We start from the raw sequence: 18,100 nt of genomic DNA on the forward strand, positions 1-18,100 counted from the left end.
ATGACACCACTGAGGATGCTGTGGCCATCTTTGGTGCATCACACTCCTTCATCCCTCCAGCAGGGAGCACTGGAGCAATTCTGTGGTTACCTGGGACCTCGAGCATGACACCTTTGATGCTGGGAGAGGGCAGAGAGGGCAGGTGAGTTTTTCCTCTCTCTGTTTTACAGTCCAGGGCACCCTGGATGTCTCTTGGAAAAGCGATAATGGCCGGGAAAGATGCTTGACCCTGGCCAGCTAGCTCAGTTTGTGTCTCAGCTTTGGGGAGGTGAGGAGGGACTCAGGTTTGGGAACCAGGGGAATTTGCACGGCAGCAGCTGCCTTCCCCCAGCATGTCCCTGGGGATGGCAGCTTGGGCTCTGCGCAGTGCAATGTGGCCCATGTTTCTAAATTATATCAAACTTATCCTGGCTATGGTAGCAAAGGGTGAGTCAGGTTAAAACAAAACAACCTGAGGGAAGGCATATCTTTTAGTAATGGCTGTTCCACTGCTGCTCTGACTCGTTTCCTCCTGCATCAAGATGACCTGAGACATAAATTTTAATAACAGCAGTGTCATTTGCAGCTCGTTGCTCAGGGCAGGAATAATACAGTCCCAACCCCCAGGAATATTTTCTCTCATTTGGTTTTTAAGAGACTGATAGGAAATATCTCCATTTGAATATTGCATTCGGTGCTGATGTTAAGGCGTAAAGTTTTGAAGCCCTGTAGCTAGGTGTCAGCACAGCCCAGCACCTCACCTTATGCCGGACTATGGTTTGCACCTTGAGCTTTGCTGAGGAACAGCAGCGGTTCTGCCTGTGACCCTGCCTGCAAGGTGGCTGCAGGGCCTCCAGCAATCCAGCATCTCCTCCCGTGGTGGTACCTGAAGAGATGTCAGATATGGTGGGACTCAGCTGTGGTTTCTGCCATGGGCCATGCTGCAACGTGGAAGAGCAGCGTGGACCCAGCTCCCCTGAGGATGCCCTGCCTGTCCCCGGAGGCAGCTGCCTGACAACTAGGTTTTGTGCTGCATTTCACCACGCTGCCTGCACGGCCTGCAGCCCCAGCCCTTGGTGCTGGGAGGGAGCAACAGGAAATGTGGTGGGCGAGATCACACGAGCAGCTCTGGGGACAGAGATGTCTCCTAAGCCGCAACACTCCTCCCTGCTCAGCCTTGTGGGGAGGGAGGTTGCTTGCACCCCATATTTTGGTGCCCAACCTCCTGTCTGGATGTTTTAATCATGAGCAGAGAAGAGGAGCAGAAAAAAACACTGTGGCTTGCACCTTGGGCTGGGTAAGGCTTGCTCCATCGTGCTCACAGCGTGGAGGAAGGCGTGGAGTGGGACACGGGGCTGACTGCATCAGGCAGGGTGCCGACGGTTGGCACGGGCTTGTGGGCTCGTGGCTTTGCTTTGGAGGCATCCATCGCTCCGCACGCTCTGCATGGGGAAATCAGGTGGGTTTTGGTGTTCCCTGGCAGAGCTCAGGCCTGTGAAGAACTCGGCGTTGCAAGACTTTCCCTGCAGACGCCCCTGATTTTTGCAGGGTTGTGTTTGCTGCTGCATGATGCAGAGGCTCAATCCAGTTTGGGCAAGATGAAATTTAGCCCTTACTCATTGCCCAACCCAAAAAAACCCAAGCAGACAAGCTCATGGGTGCCTGCATCAGCCTGGCTGCCCGAGGGCTCCCGACCCCTCCACGGAGCTTTTTGGAGAGGGTTTTGCCATTTGAGCAGGTTTCCCTCTCATACAGGTTGCCAGCTGCTTTCCGTGAGCGACTCGTGTCAGAAGTTTTGGGGTTTTGATGCTAAATGCGTGAGATGCCCCTTGCAACGGCACATAGATATGTTGTACCTGGCAGAGAAAAAAATTCTGCGCTGATGCCGTCATTGGGATTTTTTGGAGGGTTTCACATCTGGCTTTAATTTATTAACAAGATCACAAAGTGCAAATAGTAATAATGATATTCCCCTAATTAAAAGCGTGATGCAGTCCCCCTTCATACACTTGGATACCTTAAAGGCTAACCGAGAAATCTAACTTTAGCAGAAAAACCAAACGGCTCTGGGAGGAATATTAAACCTCCTGTCCTGTTGCAAATATATAAAGCATGGGGAGAGTTCTGTTTCATGTGGAAAAAAAAAAATAAATCACTGGGGTATTAACTCAAAGAGAAGTAATCTTTCCCATAGCAAGGTGGTAGAGAAGCAAAACACATACTTTATACAATTTTTTTTAACTCAGTCTGATATGTGTTCCAGTTAACTGAATGCTTAAATAACAAATATTTGTATATAATTCTACCGAAGCTGCAGATCTCACCCTGAGTGCATACAATACAGATATATTGATATACACAAGTATTTTGTTATTTCAGCAAATAATATTTAATTTAATAACTAGAAAAAATATTAAATAAAAATTATAATAATATTAAAGAAACCATTTCTGCTTTATTGAATGAAAGGCAATGAAGTCTGGGGAAATACAGGCAAGAATACTTATGCTGCCTGAAGGTAGTTTTTTTGTTCCCCAGTGGTTTTTTTTCTATAGGTATCTGTCAATCTCTATACTGTCAATATATATAATAACACATATATAGTTATATAAAACATATATTAAATATATCTATAATATGTTTATATAATATATATTTAAATGTAATATGTATAAGTTACAACTAGATTGAATATGTTATTTATATTTATATTTAACTGTAATATATAATATATAAGTTGTAACTATATATAATAATATATAATTATAAAATTGTCAATATAAATAACTGTCACGGGGACGTGCGTGTGTAGGGCTGTGTCTGTGCACTAATGGGATTCAGGAGAAGCAAATAAAAATTGGGATTTTTTTCTTTTTTTCTTTTTTTTTTTTGCAGCTTCTGGGATGTATCTGGTTTTATACGGCGGCAGAAAAAGCCATTTAGAAATTCCCATTTAACAAGCCTGGTCCGGATGCCCGCAAATCCTGCTGTGAATCCCTTTTTCCTGCCAGGAGGAGATGTTTAATAAGCGGCTACTGTGCACAGAAGCCGTTCTGGCCAAGGATAAATCGGCCAAGGATAAATGTGTTTATGACTCTGCAAAGTTTCTGGGGTTTTTTTAATATATATTTAGGAGCTTTAAAATCGGATATAACTTCTGATCTCGTGTCACTAGCTTGTTTTCAGTCGAATGTTTTTGACTGCGCCCGATTTATATTTACTTGTTTGTATTATAAAAACACAGGTCTTTCACATAAAAATGACTGGGCAGGATAAAAGAATAAAGAAAAATTGGGCATTGCCAATATTAGGTCAGCAACTGAGATTTTCTGGAAAGACAAATTTTTTTTAATCCATTTACAGAAGTTTTGTAAAACTGTGAAGACTGTTTACTGCAATGCCTGAAATGCCTGCATTTCTGCTCTGCTCTCTGTCCCTTGAATATTTTAATGTTTTCAAGATATGCATGCACTGTTTATTGAAAGAACAACTGTAGTCTTTTTGTAGAATATAGAATTTAGAATACATAGAATATAAATACAGAAATAACAACGACAACAACCAATAATAATAATAATAATAATAATAATAATAGTAATAATAATGGGTTATTGCAACCTGTAATTTTTGATGTCTCTTACAGTTCCCTGCCTGATGATTTATGGGGTTGGCGCAAGATAAGTTACACTTTGTACTTAAACCCATAGATATGCAACCTCCCCCGCCTTGTCCTATCCAAAGGCCTTTTGCATCTGTTCAAGTTTTTGCGGCATCTCCTTTTGTCATTTAAGGCGACATCATTTATTACCCGCTCATGTGAGAATTTGGGGTTATATGTAAAAATCCCATTCTTTCCCCTTCTAGGTGTGGATGTTCCTTGCTGTGGGGAGGAGGGTGACAGTTGGAGATGGGAGAAGTCTGATCCATCCTCGGAAGGAAACGAGGAATAAATTAGGGACGTTCATTTGTGAGGACACGGCGGCAGGGGTGACATTGTGATGGGTGATGCTGTTACCTGTATCTCTCCCTCCACGGATCCGGGCATTGTGCTATTAGCAGAGATGCACAGAGATATTTTCTCATGAGTTTTCGTGATGGAAGCATCCCTTTTCTCCCCATGTGCTGCAGCACGGCGTCCCTGACCCTTGGCTGGTGCTGTCATCGTGCTCCCAGCACAGTGATGAGGAAGGACAGAAAACCAGAGAAGTTGCAGGTATCAGGGGACCTGGCTCATTTTCTCAGACATAAAAGCATCTTTTTATCAGTGCTTCTGTTTCTTTCTTATATTTGGTCTGGGAAAAATGTCTATGAAATGAGAGGTGATATTTTTCCACCAGCTCTCACAGTTGTAAAATCTGCTGCTAAAATCTCTCCAGGGTTTACTGTCTTAAAACACCCTATTGATGATTACAGGGATTACTAATTTTTTTTCATTATTTCCATTGCTAAACCACTCAAACCTGTGTTTCAACAGGACATGTAGCATCCTTGATTGTTGCTGTCCCCTCCTGTTTTCATTGCACAGAGATGATGATGAAGTTGGGTTTTTTTGGTTTGTCTTTTGTCTTTTGTGTTTGTTTGGGGGTGGTTTGTTTTTTTTTTTTTGGTTGGTTGGTTTGTTTTGTTTTTTCTAATTTACAAAGGAACAATGAAGTCAAAGTGGGGAATTCAGAATTTACTCAAATTCTTTGCTGCCTGTTACAGTTAATCACCAGTGGTCAGAGAGCCAAGGGGTAAATCCCCATCCTTTGAATGGGTATTACTGAAGTTGGGATTATCCGGTGGCTGAAGTCTATCAAGGCAATCCCAGGTGGTTTCAGCGAGGGCTGGACACTGTGGGCATGGCCTGAGCGTGAGGATGGATGGAGGAGGAGAGGACCAGGCAGGGTTATCCACAAGGCTGCTCACCTTCCTGTAGGAAAGGAGGATTGGGCTGTCGCAGCCTGACTTTTGCTGCCCGGACCCATCCCTGGCTGCTTGGCCATGGGAAGCCATCTCCTGTGCTGGCTGAGAGGTGAAGCAGGTATGGACAGTACGATCAGGATGCCTAAAGTGTGGGAAACAGAGCTGGGATTTCAAAAGCAGCTGCAGTAAAGGGAAAACCTCTGTTTTTTGAAATAATAAAGCTTTGCCAATGGGAAGTTTCAAAGAGGTTTCCTTATACCTGTCCTGTAATAATACTTATCTTTCTTAAAAATCATCTGCTCTGGGTGAAGCTCTGCGCACCAAGTGCTTGTAGGGTAGATAAACGGTGGGTTTAATTCATTTGAGCTTTCACAGAGGCTAAAACATGCTGCTGGTATGATGTGTTGGAAACAGAGATGCTCGGGGACCCCTCCCTGCAGCATCCCCGGTGGGATGGGGTCTGGGGTCACTGTCCCCTGCAGCCATCAGCTGGGTGGCCTGAGACCCTGGGTTAGCATCGCAGCCTGGGAAAGCTGGCTCAGCATGGGCTACTGCATCACTTATGGGAAATATCCATCGCAAGGAGCACCCATGGCCAGGTGTGAGACCAAGTCCTCTGGAAAAATGTATATTAAAGTGGGGAGTGGCAGATCCCTGTGGCTGGGAGGGGAAGCAGGGTAAGGCCAGAGGGACACCTCTGTGCCACTGCCATGCTTTCCACCCGCATGTGCTCCTCCCATGCCCGCATTTGCCCTGGCCCTGGGGACTCTGGAGCCACATCAACCCTTGGCTTGTGGGCAGCTGTAAGGACACAGGCAATGTGCAGGACAGGAGATCCCTGCTGCTTCCCCAGCAGTAAAAATAGCTGCTGGCCTTCCCACCCATGCTGGGGACAGGAGGTGTCTGGACCACCTTCCCCTTGATCCAGCCTTGCGCTGGTGCCTGTAGTTCAGCAGAGACGCGGGGCTGCGGATGCACCTAAGAGCGAGCGCCCACTGCCTGCACTCAGCAAGATGTCAAATGTCCAGCCCCACGTCAGCCTTGCAGCTCCAGGCAGGGGCTGAGCCTTGTTAACATCCCTGGGGAGACCTCCCCTGCTTCTGGCATCACTCGGGGCTCAGCACGCTCAGGGTTCAGCATACCCAAGCGTCGTTTGGGGCTCGGCCCACACGGGCGCTGCTCGGGGCTCAGCACGCTTGGGGGTCAGACACTCTGGCATTGCTCAGGTCTCGGCACACACGGGCATCGCCTGGGGCAATTCCCGCCGGCGCACCGCGCCGCTGGGCCTGGCTGCCTCCCTTTGCTCTCAGAGGGGGTGCTGGCCTTCAGGCTGTGCCAGGTGTTCGGCCTTGGCTACATCGCGTTGTCTGGCTTTTCACTCCCACTCTTGGCTGTTTGCGATCTCCTGTGGGAGAAGGTGCCCTCCCAGACCTGCCTCCCCCTGGAGCTGTTCTGCTTTCACTCTTGCTCGGGCGGAGGCCATGGTTCCTCGCTCGCCACACAGCCATGTCCCGCACTGAGCGCAGCCACAAGACATCAGCCTGAAGAGCAACACAGTTGAGTGGTATATTTGCTATTTCTAATGAATGTGCCTGTACGGGGCCTTTACAAGCCGTGCAGTGACCTGCCCCTGCTGTCTGCTGGTTGCTCTCAGAGCGTTAGCAAAGTCTTATCAGCCAGCATTAGCTGGAGCAAACGAAATCTTTGTGATGGCCCATGGGCAGAGAGGAGAGCCAAGAAGCTCTCAGAGCATCTTTCCAGCCCATCTGGATCCCCTCAGTACATCAGCCCTGGTGCAGAGCCACAGTGTTCACCCTGCTCAGTGCCCTTTCAGAAATGCTCAGCGTGCTGCAGGATCTGGCCCGGTCCAGTTACCAGCTGTTGTGTCAAGGAAAAATGTTAAAGTCGTGGTCTGTCGCAGGAAAGAAATGTCCGTCTTGCAGTGCAAGGCCATGTCTGCCCCCTGTAACATCCTTCTTGGGTCACATCCAGGCAGAGCTCAGCACTGTGCAGGGGAGAGCCTGTAGCTTCTCCCTGCCAGCCTGAGGCGAGGGGAGCCAGTGGGATTTACTGCCGGTGGATACGAAGCCACAGCCTCCGCCGTAGACCTGGGGAGAGACAGTGTCCGTCAGCCCTGGGACCTCCTCCTCGCTCCCCATCCTTCTCCCGGGCTGTGCCGGAGCCTGACACCCCTCATCGTCCTCAGGGTGGTGGGATGCTTACGGTGGAGGCGGTAGGTGGTGGGGACCAGGCTCAGCAGGAGGACCAGGACGCTGGCGGCCAGGGGGACCCAGACCAGGGGGCTGCAGGCACCTGGAGAGCAGGAGGAGACATGGTGTGGACCTCCCCACCCCCAGCTCAGCACCCAGCACCATCCTGCCCCAGCAGCTTTGGGGGATGAAGGGTGGGGTGGGGAGGGGAGAAAAGCAAGGCAGGTCCTCAGGAGGAGTGGAGGACATGACCATCACCCTGGGGTATCCCTTGGAGGATGCATTACACCCCAAAAGCATTGCAGGGAACTTAACTATGAGTCATGACAATCTTTTTCCTGGTGTCCTCTCTGGCATGGGAATTCACCATGCCTGGAGGACTGGTGCTGCACCCGCAGGGGCTGTGTACCCAAGGGACACCAGAGCTTAGGCAGAGCTAAATGGAAATACAGCCTGGCCCCTAAACCCTTCTATATCCCAGGGGACCACTCCTAAAGGCAGAGGTCAGTTCCATCCAGAGCGGTGGGTCTAGGTGGACCCAGATGCCCATCCCTGCAGGGTCATGTTGAAGTTGCCCCCACCCCAGGACAAACTCCAGCTGAACCCTGGAGACCCTCAGGAGCTCAGCAACACCCTTTTGCAAGCCAACCCGGTGCCGTACCTTTCCTGACGGCGGCTTTGCTTTTGGTTACGCAGCGCACAGGCTTTTGAGAGAGTGGTGCCTGAGTGGTCTTCGGAGGCAGAGGCAAAACATCAACTGGATAAGGATAAGGAGGAGAAGAGGATGGTCAGTATGGCACTGAGGACAGTGGAGATCTCAAGTAGCAGGCAAGAAGGGCTGAAAATGTTAGCTTTTAAAATTAACCCCATCTGGGGACCCCCGCAAAGAGCTGGTCTATCTGGAGGTGCCAGGAGCTTGACCTGAACTTCTTGGTGGCTACAGAAGTTACCAAGAGCTTGAAAAAGCACTAATAAAACACTGTACCAGGAAACAAGGGCAAAAGGTTAAGGAAGGGAAAAAGGAAACTTTCCTGAGCTACATTTACTGCCAGGCACCATTTCATCGGTGTTGCACAAAATCACGAGTAGCAGGATATTTCAGTAGCACCAGGAGGTTTTAAGGGATCCCTGCATATTTTCTTTTCTGTATTCAGGTTGCTCTAATCTTTACTCAAAATTGGATTTTTATTTTTATTGTCTGATAAAATGAGGGCATGATTTATTAGGGTGTATCTGAGTTATAATGGAGCACATTTATCTCTGTAAAATTGGTCAGGAAAATATCCCAGTAATGTCATTAAATAGCTGTACATCTGACCGCTCAAACTCCGCCTCTTCAAAATTTTGAGTGATTCAAAACTATTTTTTTCTGCTTCCATCCAGGACTGAAATTCCTATGGAAACTACCTTTCTTTTACACGGAAAAGTGAGACATCAGGTTTCTGGGATTTATCTGGACAACTTCTCCCTTACATTACAATGGGCTTAAAGAAAAGGAACTGAAAGATAATTTGGTTTATCATGTGTACTAAAGGAAAAAAAAGAAATTATCTAGCAAGGCCTGAGTCCTCCCCGAGCACCTGCTGATGTTTAGTTTTAAATTGGAGTGTCCTTGATCATGCTGAATTTCATCCCTGTTTTTCATGCTTTGCTTTGAACATAGATATGTGCCTAGTTGACAAAAAAACCAGTTCTCCTTTATCTTAAACCAGCTTTTCTTCAAATCGGCAAGAATCCGAAAGGGATTTCTCAGCCAGCTCAAGGTGCAGGGCATATTTGCAAAAATAACCCAGAAAGGTTCAGACAGTGGGGATGATTTAGAGCCAGCAGCCGTAGCTACATCTTGGTTAAATAAGTTATTTGTATCCCTAAAAGTCTGCAAAGAAAGGGCTGAATCCTACTTCAAACACATTCGTTTTTCTACACCACCTCCTGCTCGGTGGTCAAGGGGAAAATGGGTTGAAAAGAGCTGTTTTATGATCCAGGGTCTGTAAAGCATCATTCCCCCAACGTCACCTGCAGATTTCTGGTTGGAGGTCCCCAGTGATGGTGGGTTGAAACCTTTGAGGAATAAATCCCAATTCAATCCTTTATGTGAAGGATGGGCTTGAAACCTGCACTCAGACCCACCCCAGCGATGCGAGGGATGATGTCCTCTGGCCTTGAAGCTGCTGCTCTTGTCACTTGGAGGAAGGGTAAGGAAGAACTGGGGTGCGAGAGGACCCAGGAGCAGAGCAGGGCACATATCCAGTCTCTCATCCAAAGCACCACAGAGGACAAGAAAAATACAGGGCATTCCAATATGGACGCTGAGCACATTCCCGTGGAAATCCTAAAACACTAGGACCAACACAGCACTCAAGGCATGACCACAGCAAAGCAACTGTTGGTGGCAAAAGGACTGTCACATGCGGCTGACCTAAAAATATAGCTGTTTTCTGTATTTTCTGACTTATCTGGTCTCATAGGTCTCTCCACAAAAACCCCAGAGCATTTCAAAATCGGGAAAGGTCTACCAACATGCATCACCCCTTACCTAGGGGACCTCATCACAGTCTGCTGGTGATACATTTTGGAGCCCCGGGGGTGATGCTTACCCACACCGAGCCGTGTTCCACTGCCCAGGAGGAGCTGGGAGGACTGGGAGATGGAGCAGTAATAGGTGCCGTTGTCCGAGGCATGGAGGTGGCTGATGTGCAGGCTGTAGGAGGTGCGGGAACTCGCACTCTGGACACTAAACTTGTCCTGGCTGATGTTTGTGCCATACGTGGCTTTGCCCAACAGGTTGAAAAATACCAAGAACTCAAAATTCTGCCTTTCCTGGCTCCAGCGGTACCAGTACACCCCAACGTGCTCCTTCTTCAGCTCACAGATGATTTCTGTTTTATTGTTAGTTTGGGCTAAAATATGCCCTGGAATCTGGGATAAAAGTAGATTTGTACAGAAACCTGAGTAAAAAGACAGAAATACATAGTTATTATTTTCTTTTCATTATTTTTCTTCCATGTAAAGTACAAATTTTCTTTGCGGGCTTAATAAGATCAAACAGTCACAGACCAGGGGATCACACAAGCGAGAAACAGGAGCATCTTTCTCAGGAACCTCAGCCCATATTCCCTCAGAGGCCCTTTTGGGTTCCCCAGCTATTTTTTGATCAAGCCTAGTTATACAGGTAGATTTTTGTCCTGTAAGCACTCATCTAGGGAGGAGGCTCAGTGGCAGGGAGAGGGATGGAGGGATGATTTTGAGGGCGTCCTGGGGTCCGTATGTGCAGGGAAGGGCACCCCCACCTGCTCCTGTGGGTGCTGCTCTGCTGCCTCCTTTTCTCTCTCATTTTTTGGGGAGGCTTCACCTCTGTTTCAGCAGATTTTTTTGAGCCTCTTTTAACTTATTTGCCAGATTTTTGTTCCAACAAAAGCAACACCAATAAACTTCAGATTGCATCTCAGATGCAGAAAAGACGAAAAAATGTGCAAAACATCTCAAAATGAGCCAATCTGATATTAGTTTTCAGAGGATGTTATTTTTGTTTGAATTTCGAGACCTAGGGAATGAGAGGGAGTGAGGGGTAGCAGTGGGGTTGAAAGCTTCGGTTTGACATCGCATCTCTGTGTTTGGGCTTTGCAGCTTTTGTGGAAATTATCCAAGTCGTGTTTGGCCTGGGCAGATGTGAGCGGTGTCTGTGTGTGAGCGAGGATGTGTCCTTGTGAAAAGGATAACAGGTGACTTGTGATCCTTTCTGTTCAGCAAACAGTCCTACAAAGCTGCAGATACTCCAAACCCAAGTGAAAAACAGCCCCCTGAAGATAAGGATGCTCTTGCTTCCCCCGTCTTTCCCAGATGAGTTCTACAGCCATGCAAATAGCTCAACAAAACATGGGTTTTGGCTTTTTTTTTTTTTACTTTAAATTGTCCCTGTTCCTTCAAAATCCCAAAGCTACTTACAGTAGTTGCAAACAGCTTCATGCAGCCCTGCAAAACCAGTGATGTGGGAATGGGTTTGCATGACCACAAGAACATCTGAAGTCATCCCCTTGGCCCATGTCCTGCATGTCCCTGATGGGGACAAGCAGAGGAGAGGGCTCTGCTGATTGATACAGGTCCATAGCCCTCCTCTGGCCCCGCACCGATGACCCCTTCGCTGCCGGGGTGCTGCAGAGATGAGCGAGCTTCAGCCCTGACGTTGCAATGCCAAAATTCAGGCTTTGCACAGCAGCCACAGCATTTCACCCCCTGCTCTCGTGCTGTGACAATATAAATGTTTCCTTATTACTAAAATACATCATTTTCAGGGTTTGGAGTGCAATCCTCACAAACTTTGCTCTGGCAAACACCCGTGTGGATTTTTAGGGGATGAAATGTGTGTGGCCATGGGGCATGGTGGCTTCAGAGTCCCCTTGGCTGCCCTGAGATCTTGCTCTGCTGAGCATGGGAAATCTAACCTCCCTGTGAAAACCTTTTACTTGAGCTGTTGGAGAGATATTACACGAATCAGAAGGGATGAGAAGGGATCCTGGAAAACGCTCAGGTCTGCTCTGAGCCAGAGATCAAGCTCCAGCAGGGTGAGCTGGGAGAAAGCCAGAGTAGAAAAGTTCATCCTCTGCTGCACCTTCATCCCCCAAAACCTCCCTGTTCCCTTTCCTGGTGTATATTCTCACAGGAGACTACGGAGAATTGGAGTGGGACAGGTTTTTTTCCATGTGCTCAGCCAGACCAGCCTGCAGCACCCCAAAAGCAGTCCCTGTTCCCTTTGCACATGCGTAGCAAACTCTAATTTATTCGGGTTCTCTCAGTTGGGACCCCACTGTATAGATCTATAGGATATTATTAGCTGTATATAGGTGTTGATAAAGTGCCTCAGGCTGTTTGCTGCCAGATTGTCAGGTGTTACGCCGTGGCTGGATCACCATCACACACCATGAACAAAACACCCAGCAGTCCTGACAGCCTCTAGCGAGGATGCTGGGCGGCCGTGGACCCCGACTGGGCAACATCTAGGGGGCCAACTTGGGCCGCCACCCTAATATATACATTTAATGGGTGTTTCAAGCTCTCAATAATTTTCACCTAAGAACTGATGGCACAATTTGTCCTGTAAAGTGTAATTCTACCACCTTGCTGCGACATTGACTTGTATATTTGGTCTAGAGTTCCTGCAACTGCAATAAGCAGAAGGCAGCTGGGTTTTATAACACAGCAATTCCAGCTGTGGCCCTTGGGAAACGTTCAGTCCCTGGAGAGATTTAGAAGAAAATTTGATGGAATATTTATCGTCTTCGCATTACACAGGCAGCAGAGATAGGTGCTACTTTAACTTCTCCATCAGCAGCTTCCCACAGTCTGTCTGCACTAAGGTGCAGTAAACACAAATTCCGAAGTGTCTATATCATTATATATTGCACTATATGTAGAATAGAATAGAATATGACTATTTCAGTTGGAAGGGACGTACAACGATCAGCTAGTCCAACTGCCTGACCGCTTCAGGGCTGACCAAAAGTTAAAGCATGTTGTTAAGGGCATTGTCCAAAATTATGCAGTGATAGGTAATAATATCCTGTAGATCTATACGATGCCTGTATATTTAACCTTCCATCATCCAGACGCTGTGCAATGCATCCCACGTGCCGGAGCAGGTTGGAGGAAAGGTTCCAACATGAGTTTAGCTGCCCTCAACCCTTAAGAGCTGTGTCCCTCTTACCTGGGATCTGGAGGCAGATGCAGAGATGGAGCCACAGCCGGGCCATGGCGGTGGAGTCACCGACGGAGGGGTTTTGTGCCAGCTCCCCCTTTCCACGCACGGCCACCTCTTGGTGGTAGGGCTGGCTTCACACCGGTAGGTTCCTCCCCGTGTCAGCGCAGATGTCTCGCCGATGGCTGCCAAAGAGCATCTGCTGCGGCAGCACCTGGAGCCTCAGCCCGGCAGCTTCTTCTGCACCGAACCCCCAAACCAGGTGTGCACCAGGGCAGCGGCCCCGCACGCCTCTCCAGCACTGCACGGGATCCCCTGAAATCTCCTTTAGGAAGAAAAAGAATGAAAACTTACTGATTTTTAATTATGATTTCTTCATATTTCATCACCTAGCTTCTCCTCCTTCTTTTAATCTAGCTCTGTGCAACTGAAAAATGACAAATGTAGGAGCTTGGCATTAAAAATAAAAACAGGAGAGGATGAATTTTTGCTAGTTTCTCCTCTGATGAAATCAAAATGCATTCAAAATAAGGAGAAGATGCAATTTGAGCTGTAGGGTTGTTTTCTTCAGCAGAGTCTTTAGCGGGAGGTGTTTTTCTCCGGGCCTGGAAAATGATGAACGCCAAAATAGCTCGCCATAAAGCAGAGGTGTGAGGCATCACAGAAAACTTTGAAGCCAAGAGCAAGAAACCTCAAACAAATGTAGTGGCTGAAAAACCACAAAAATAAGGAAATTCTGCTGGGGCTCCCCACCTCACTGCATTGGTAGCTGTGAAACCAGCATATTTCATACGCAGAAATATTTAAATGATAGATAAAATATCAGAGTGGCTTTGAAATGTCTTCAGGAAGGAGAGATTTGAAGCACTTAGGGTTTAGGATCTGGAGAGTGAAATATGTGATGTGAAATTACAGGGGTGAACTGGTGTCAGCAGCCTTCAATATTTCCATGTTTGGGGGGAAAAAAAAAATTAATTTTATTTATTTACTGCTCCCTTGGCTGCCAAGCAAGGTTTGGGGTTTTTTTATGCCCTACTTGTGCAAATACTCATGGTCCTGACAAAGCCTCAGCATCTCCCTGGGGCTGGCTCCCTGGTGAGGGGGGATTTCCAGGGGAGGGTCTCATGTGGGGGCACCGAGAAATCTCCCCTGGGATTTGCGTTGGTGGACAAATAGGAAAAACGATTTTGCATCTCATGCAGTGCAATATTTTTGTCCATTTTGTACCAGATTTTTCCATGCTGCTATAACATGTCCCCTCCCCATTTCTGTTTAAAATAATTTCCTGCCCAAAGCGGGTTGCTAACCACCAAAAGCCTTGCCACGAAGGGCTCGGCTGCTAAAATTTAGGGTGGGCTGAATGGCTCCTTAACTCTTTCCTGGAGGAGAACGTAATTTCAGTGCTTTCAAATGCATTTCAGTGCTTTTAAGGGCTCATTTTCAGAGGTGAGCCCCCCCCCCGGTGTGCAGCAACCCTTCCTTCTCCCCTCCTTCTCCTTGCTTGCCTTTCCCCTCACTCCCAAATTGGAACCTCTCCAGAACTGGGTGTAGGAACCTCTTTTTTTCTGGGGGGGCGGGGGGTGGGTTGCTTAATATGAGAAATGCCACTGCAAGTGAATTTTCCCTTTATCCCTACAGTGAAGTTGGAGAGCTGAGCCCAATGTCCCTGGCTGCTGCAATGGCTGCATCCCCCTTTCTCACCGCTGCTGTCACCTGGAACATCTTCTGGCCTCCTGGCCAAGACCAAAGTGCTCCCAGAGGCGGCTTTTGTCACCGTTACAGCCTTGGACACAGGGCATGTTACACTGGGCTGCTGCAAGGCCAGTGACACTGGGTTGTCTAAGTAGGTATTTTGGGTTTTCTAAGCAGATATTTTGGCTTGGGAGGATTCCCCAGGCCATTATAGCAGCTTTAGACATGCTTCCCTGCAGCACTTTTACTTATAGGGTGTCTCCTATGGAAATAAAAAGGAATATTTGCAATGCAAAAGCATATTGTGTGTGCTGGAACAGGGATTCCTTTTTAATTATTTTGAAGCTGCTGTTTATACGAAGTTGAGTTATTTACTGGCGGCCAAGCTGTTCTCAGGACTGGGTGTTGCTCCTATGAGAAAACATTTTGGAGGTGGGATGCCTTTGTCTGGCAGCCTATCGCCAACAAAAATAAAAGCACTGTGGGGACGTGCAGGAGTGCAGCTGCTGTTTATAGCATCCCCACATTGTTTGGGTCTGCTGTCCTGGGAAGAAAATAGGGGAGGAAAAAAAAGGTGTAAGTTGAACTGGTCTGTTAACACAAGCAAGATTTGTTGATGACCTTGCTGGGGTACAGCAGCTCCTAATCACGAGTGTTTGGCTCACGGCTGGGCCAAGATGGGGGGGATCACTGAATTTCGGTGTATTATTTGCATTATTCGGCTGCACAATTTCTAGGGGGGATTTATTCTTCTTCTGAAATGAAAGACAACCACCCCAGCCCCCAGCCCCCCATCTCAGTGCTTGCCCTGTAGGTCTCCTCCTCGCCCCTCTTCTTTTTCTCAGCCTGAATCCTGCGCACCTCATCATGCCGACACTAATTCCCTGTGCTTTCACCAGTTTTGTTATATTTTTTTAATCTTTTTTTTCCTCCTGATGATGAGTTCTTTAAAGAAAAGTGTTTGCTCTGGGAGGGTTGGAGCAAAACATTGGAGTAGAAGAAAGGGATCTACAGACAAGAGGCAGAACCTGGCTGGGGTTTCATCTCTGTTAAACCTCCGTGTTGCAGCAGAGGTATTTTCAGCTGGGCTGTAAATGCCAAGCTGGAGGAACAGTTGCATAAAAATAAGGAAAAATCCATTCCCTCTGTGCTTTCAGGGCTACAAGAGCTCAATTTTGGGACTGGGGAGGGCTGCTCAGCCTTGAGCCTCGTCCAAAAAAGCTGGTACCACAGTACCTGGAAATAAGGGCCTGGTAGGGATAATGGGCTGCTGGATAAAAACTCCATCCAGCACTCAAACAGCCACAGGTGAATATTTTTTTGCTTTTTAAGTTTTTTTAAATTATTTTGTTCCAGGGAAGAGCGCAGTTTCTGGAGTAGTTCATTAGGGGGAAAGGCAGTGATGAAAGTGATGATAGCATTTTCACTGAGTAGGATGAGTACTACCTCTTTCTCAGTGTAACAGCAGGAAAAGAATAAATCAAGTGGGTCAAGTTTTCTTTTCTAAACTGCTCTGAGCCAAGACGTGGTTTGCAGGACAAGGTTGGGGGTGTCTGCCTGCCTTCGCAGGTGCAGATTTACAGCTGTACTTCAGCTGATGCAATATCACAGTCAAGGCTCCTGACACGTCGTGAGGTACCCCCAAGGTACACACCAGCGTGCGGTGGGCTGGTTTGTGGCATGGAAACCCACTGCTTTCGAAGTCCAGATGCCAAAATGGATCTCAATTGCAAACTGTGTGAATTTTCCTGCCATCTTGCCTCTGCCCAGCAAGCAGATCTGTGCTCAGAGGTAGGGGCTTGGGGAGACCGTGTGTGTTACAGGTGTCAGGTGTGAGCCCCGTGTGTGATGTCCCCCCAAAACCGAGGTGTTAATGAAGTGTGCAGCAAGCGAGGAGGCCCTCGTGGGAATTTGGGAGGATGGATGCTGTGGGGACAGGCTCCAGCTCTCCCTCTTCTGGGCACTTGGTGCAAACAGAAGTTAGCATGAACGACCAGTGACTAATCCTGGCCCCCACCCCGCCCCCCCCCCCCCAAAAGAGATAAGGGGCAGAGCAGCTGCTACCGTGTGATTCCAGTTCTAATCAGTGCCCAAGAGGATAAGAAAAAACCAGGAAAGTGTCCTTGGGAAGACAGGGGGAGGGATACAGCATCTGCAGCAGGAAAACCCACTGAGGAAGTAAACAGAGGCCTTACCAGCTCAAAACAACAACCTGCCATGGCTATAAAAAGCCACCGGAGTGAGACCCTGCGACCACCTTGACTTTAAAGGTGGCGAATCCACCAGAGCTCTGCAGCGATCGTCTCCAGGTCCCCAGGACTGCCAGGACATCCAGCCACGGATTGGTGAGATCTTATTATCGGGATCCTACTACCCCTCTGCTTCGTTTCACCCGTTCCCGCATCCCTTCCCCGTTCCCTCCTCGGGAGCCAGCGAGTTGCGGCAGCTGCCTGCTCGGCCGCGGCCACCCATCCCCACCTTCCCCTTCCCTTGCTACCAGGTTCGGCATCTCCTTGGGGGGCTTTTCGGAGGGGCGGGCCGTGGGGTCGCAGCCTTCCTCTGTGGGTGGGTCAGTGGTGCTGGTGTTATGGTAGCTTTGTCCTAAGACGGAGCCGTCTTGGATCTCGTTCCCCTCACTATGATGACTGATATCGTTAGTAACTGGAAGCTGGAGCAGTTTGTGCTCCAGAAGTGTCTTCCCCCAGTTTGGTCACCGGGGGCCTTCCAGGGCCCGGAGGCATACCAGCAGCTCTGCCAGCAGTGGGAGAGCTGGTCAGAGGAGACCAAAAAGCCCAAACCCACAAACAAGTGCAAGAAGCGAGCAGCCTTGCAGGGTTTGCTGATGGTGAGCAGGGAGTTGTCCAAATTGCTGAAGGAAGCTCTTGAGAGTGTGCAGACGCTGGAGCAGGCCAAGGGTGAGCTCAAAATGCAGGTGGACAACCTGCGGGCAGAGGTGCAGGGTTTGTGTGGGGACTCTCTGCGGAGCGCGGTGGAGATCACCCGGCTGGAGAGCAAGCTGGGCTACGAGAAGCTGAAAACGGAGGAGCTGGAGAAGGAGGTTGGGAAGTGGATTGGGGAGACCCATGATGCCCAGAGCGCGGTGCGGGCGGTCCTGCAGGACGTCCAGCGGGACCGAGGCACCGGCCCCGATCACAAGGTATGCCATGCCAAGATCCAGGAGCTGCAGGCAGAGCTGGGGGTGTCGAGGGGCATCGTGGCTGCCATCCAAGGCAAGAGGAGCCGGTTTGGTAATGGTGAAGGGGAGGACTCCCTGGACCCGCACCCGCCTCACTATGACTACGAGGATGATGTGTGGAGTGCCAATGGCCCCACCAGGCCATCCCCCTACGCTCCTCTGCGAGAGGAGATGTGTCAGCTACAGGGAGGGGAGGTGGAAGCTTCCAAAATTAAAAAGAACCCCCCCGATGAGCCAGCTGGCCATGGCCCGCTCCATGCCATAGACACCAACAGGCCTGTGCTCTGGTTTACCCCCGAGCAGCTCAAAACGGTGGGGAAGATGCTGGGGCCATTGACGAAGGAGACAGCTGTCAACTGGCTGTCCAGGGCACAGCGGCTGCCCAGGTGCCAGAGCGGCAACTCGGTGAGTGACCTGATAGACGTG

At 48.7% G+C, this 18,100-nt stretch overlaps 1 protein-coding gene across 1 annotated transcript; it reads right to left on the reverse strand.

Moving 5' to 3' along the window:
• Positions 1–6,439: 6,439 nt before the first annotated feature.
• CD8B (CD8 subunit beta) lies at positions 6,440–13,464 on the reverse strand. Its single transcript, XM_010303603.2, has 5 exons — positions 12,796–13,464; positions 9,692–10,042; positions 7,756–7,851; positions 7,108–7,197; positions 6,440–6,992 (listed from the first exon to the last, which is right to left on the reverse strand). Exons 1-5 carry the CDS (start codon positions 12,839–12,841, stop codon positions 6,952–6,954), a joined length of 624 nt encoding a protein of 207 aa, XP_010301905.2. The 5' UTR covers positions 12,842–13,464; the 3' UTR covers positions 6,440–6,951.
• Positions 13,465–18,100: the final 4,636 nt, after the last annotated feature.

This window comes from Balearica regulorum, chromosome 4 (assembly GCF_011004875.1).
Source record: "Balearica regulorum gibbericeps isolate bBalReg1 chromosome 4, bBalReg1.pri, whole genome shotgun sequence".
Classification (NCBI taxonomy): domain Eukaryota; kingdom Metazoa; phylum Chordata; class Aves; order Gruiformes; family Gruidae; genus Balearica; species Balearica regulorum.

Bases quoted from the DNA above. Each gene is read 5' to 3' on its own strand.
- CD8B (XM_010303603.2), bottom strand. From the start codon at position 12,841: ATGGCCCGGCTGTGGCTCCATCTCTGCATCTGCCTCCAGATCCCAG. The intron at 10,043-12,795 runs GTAAGAGGGACA...CTTTTTACTCAG, and splicing joins CATCTGCCTCCAGATCCCAG to GTTTCTGTACAAATCTACTT. The intron at 7,198-7,755 runs GTACGGCACCGG...CCTGCTCTCCAG, and splicing joins CAAAGCCGCCGTCAGGAAAG to GTGCCTGCAGCCCCCTGGTC.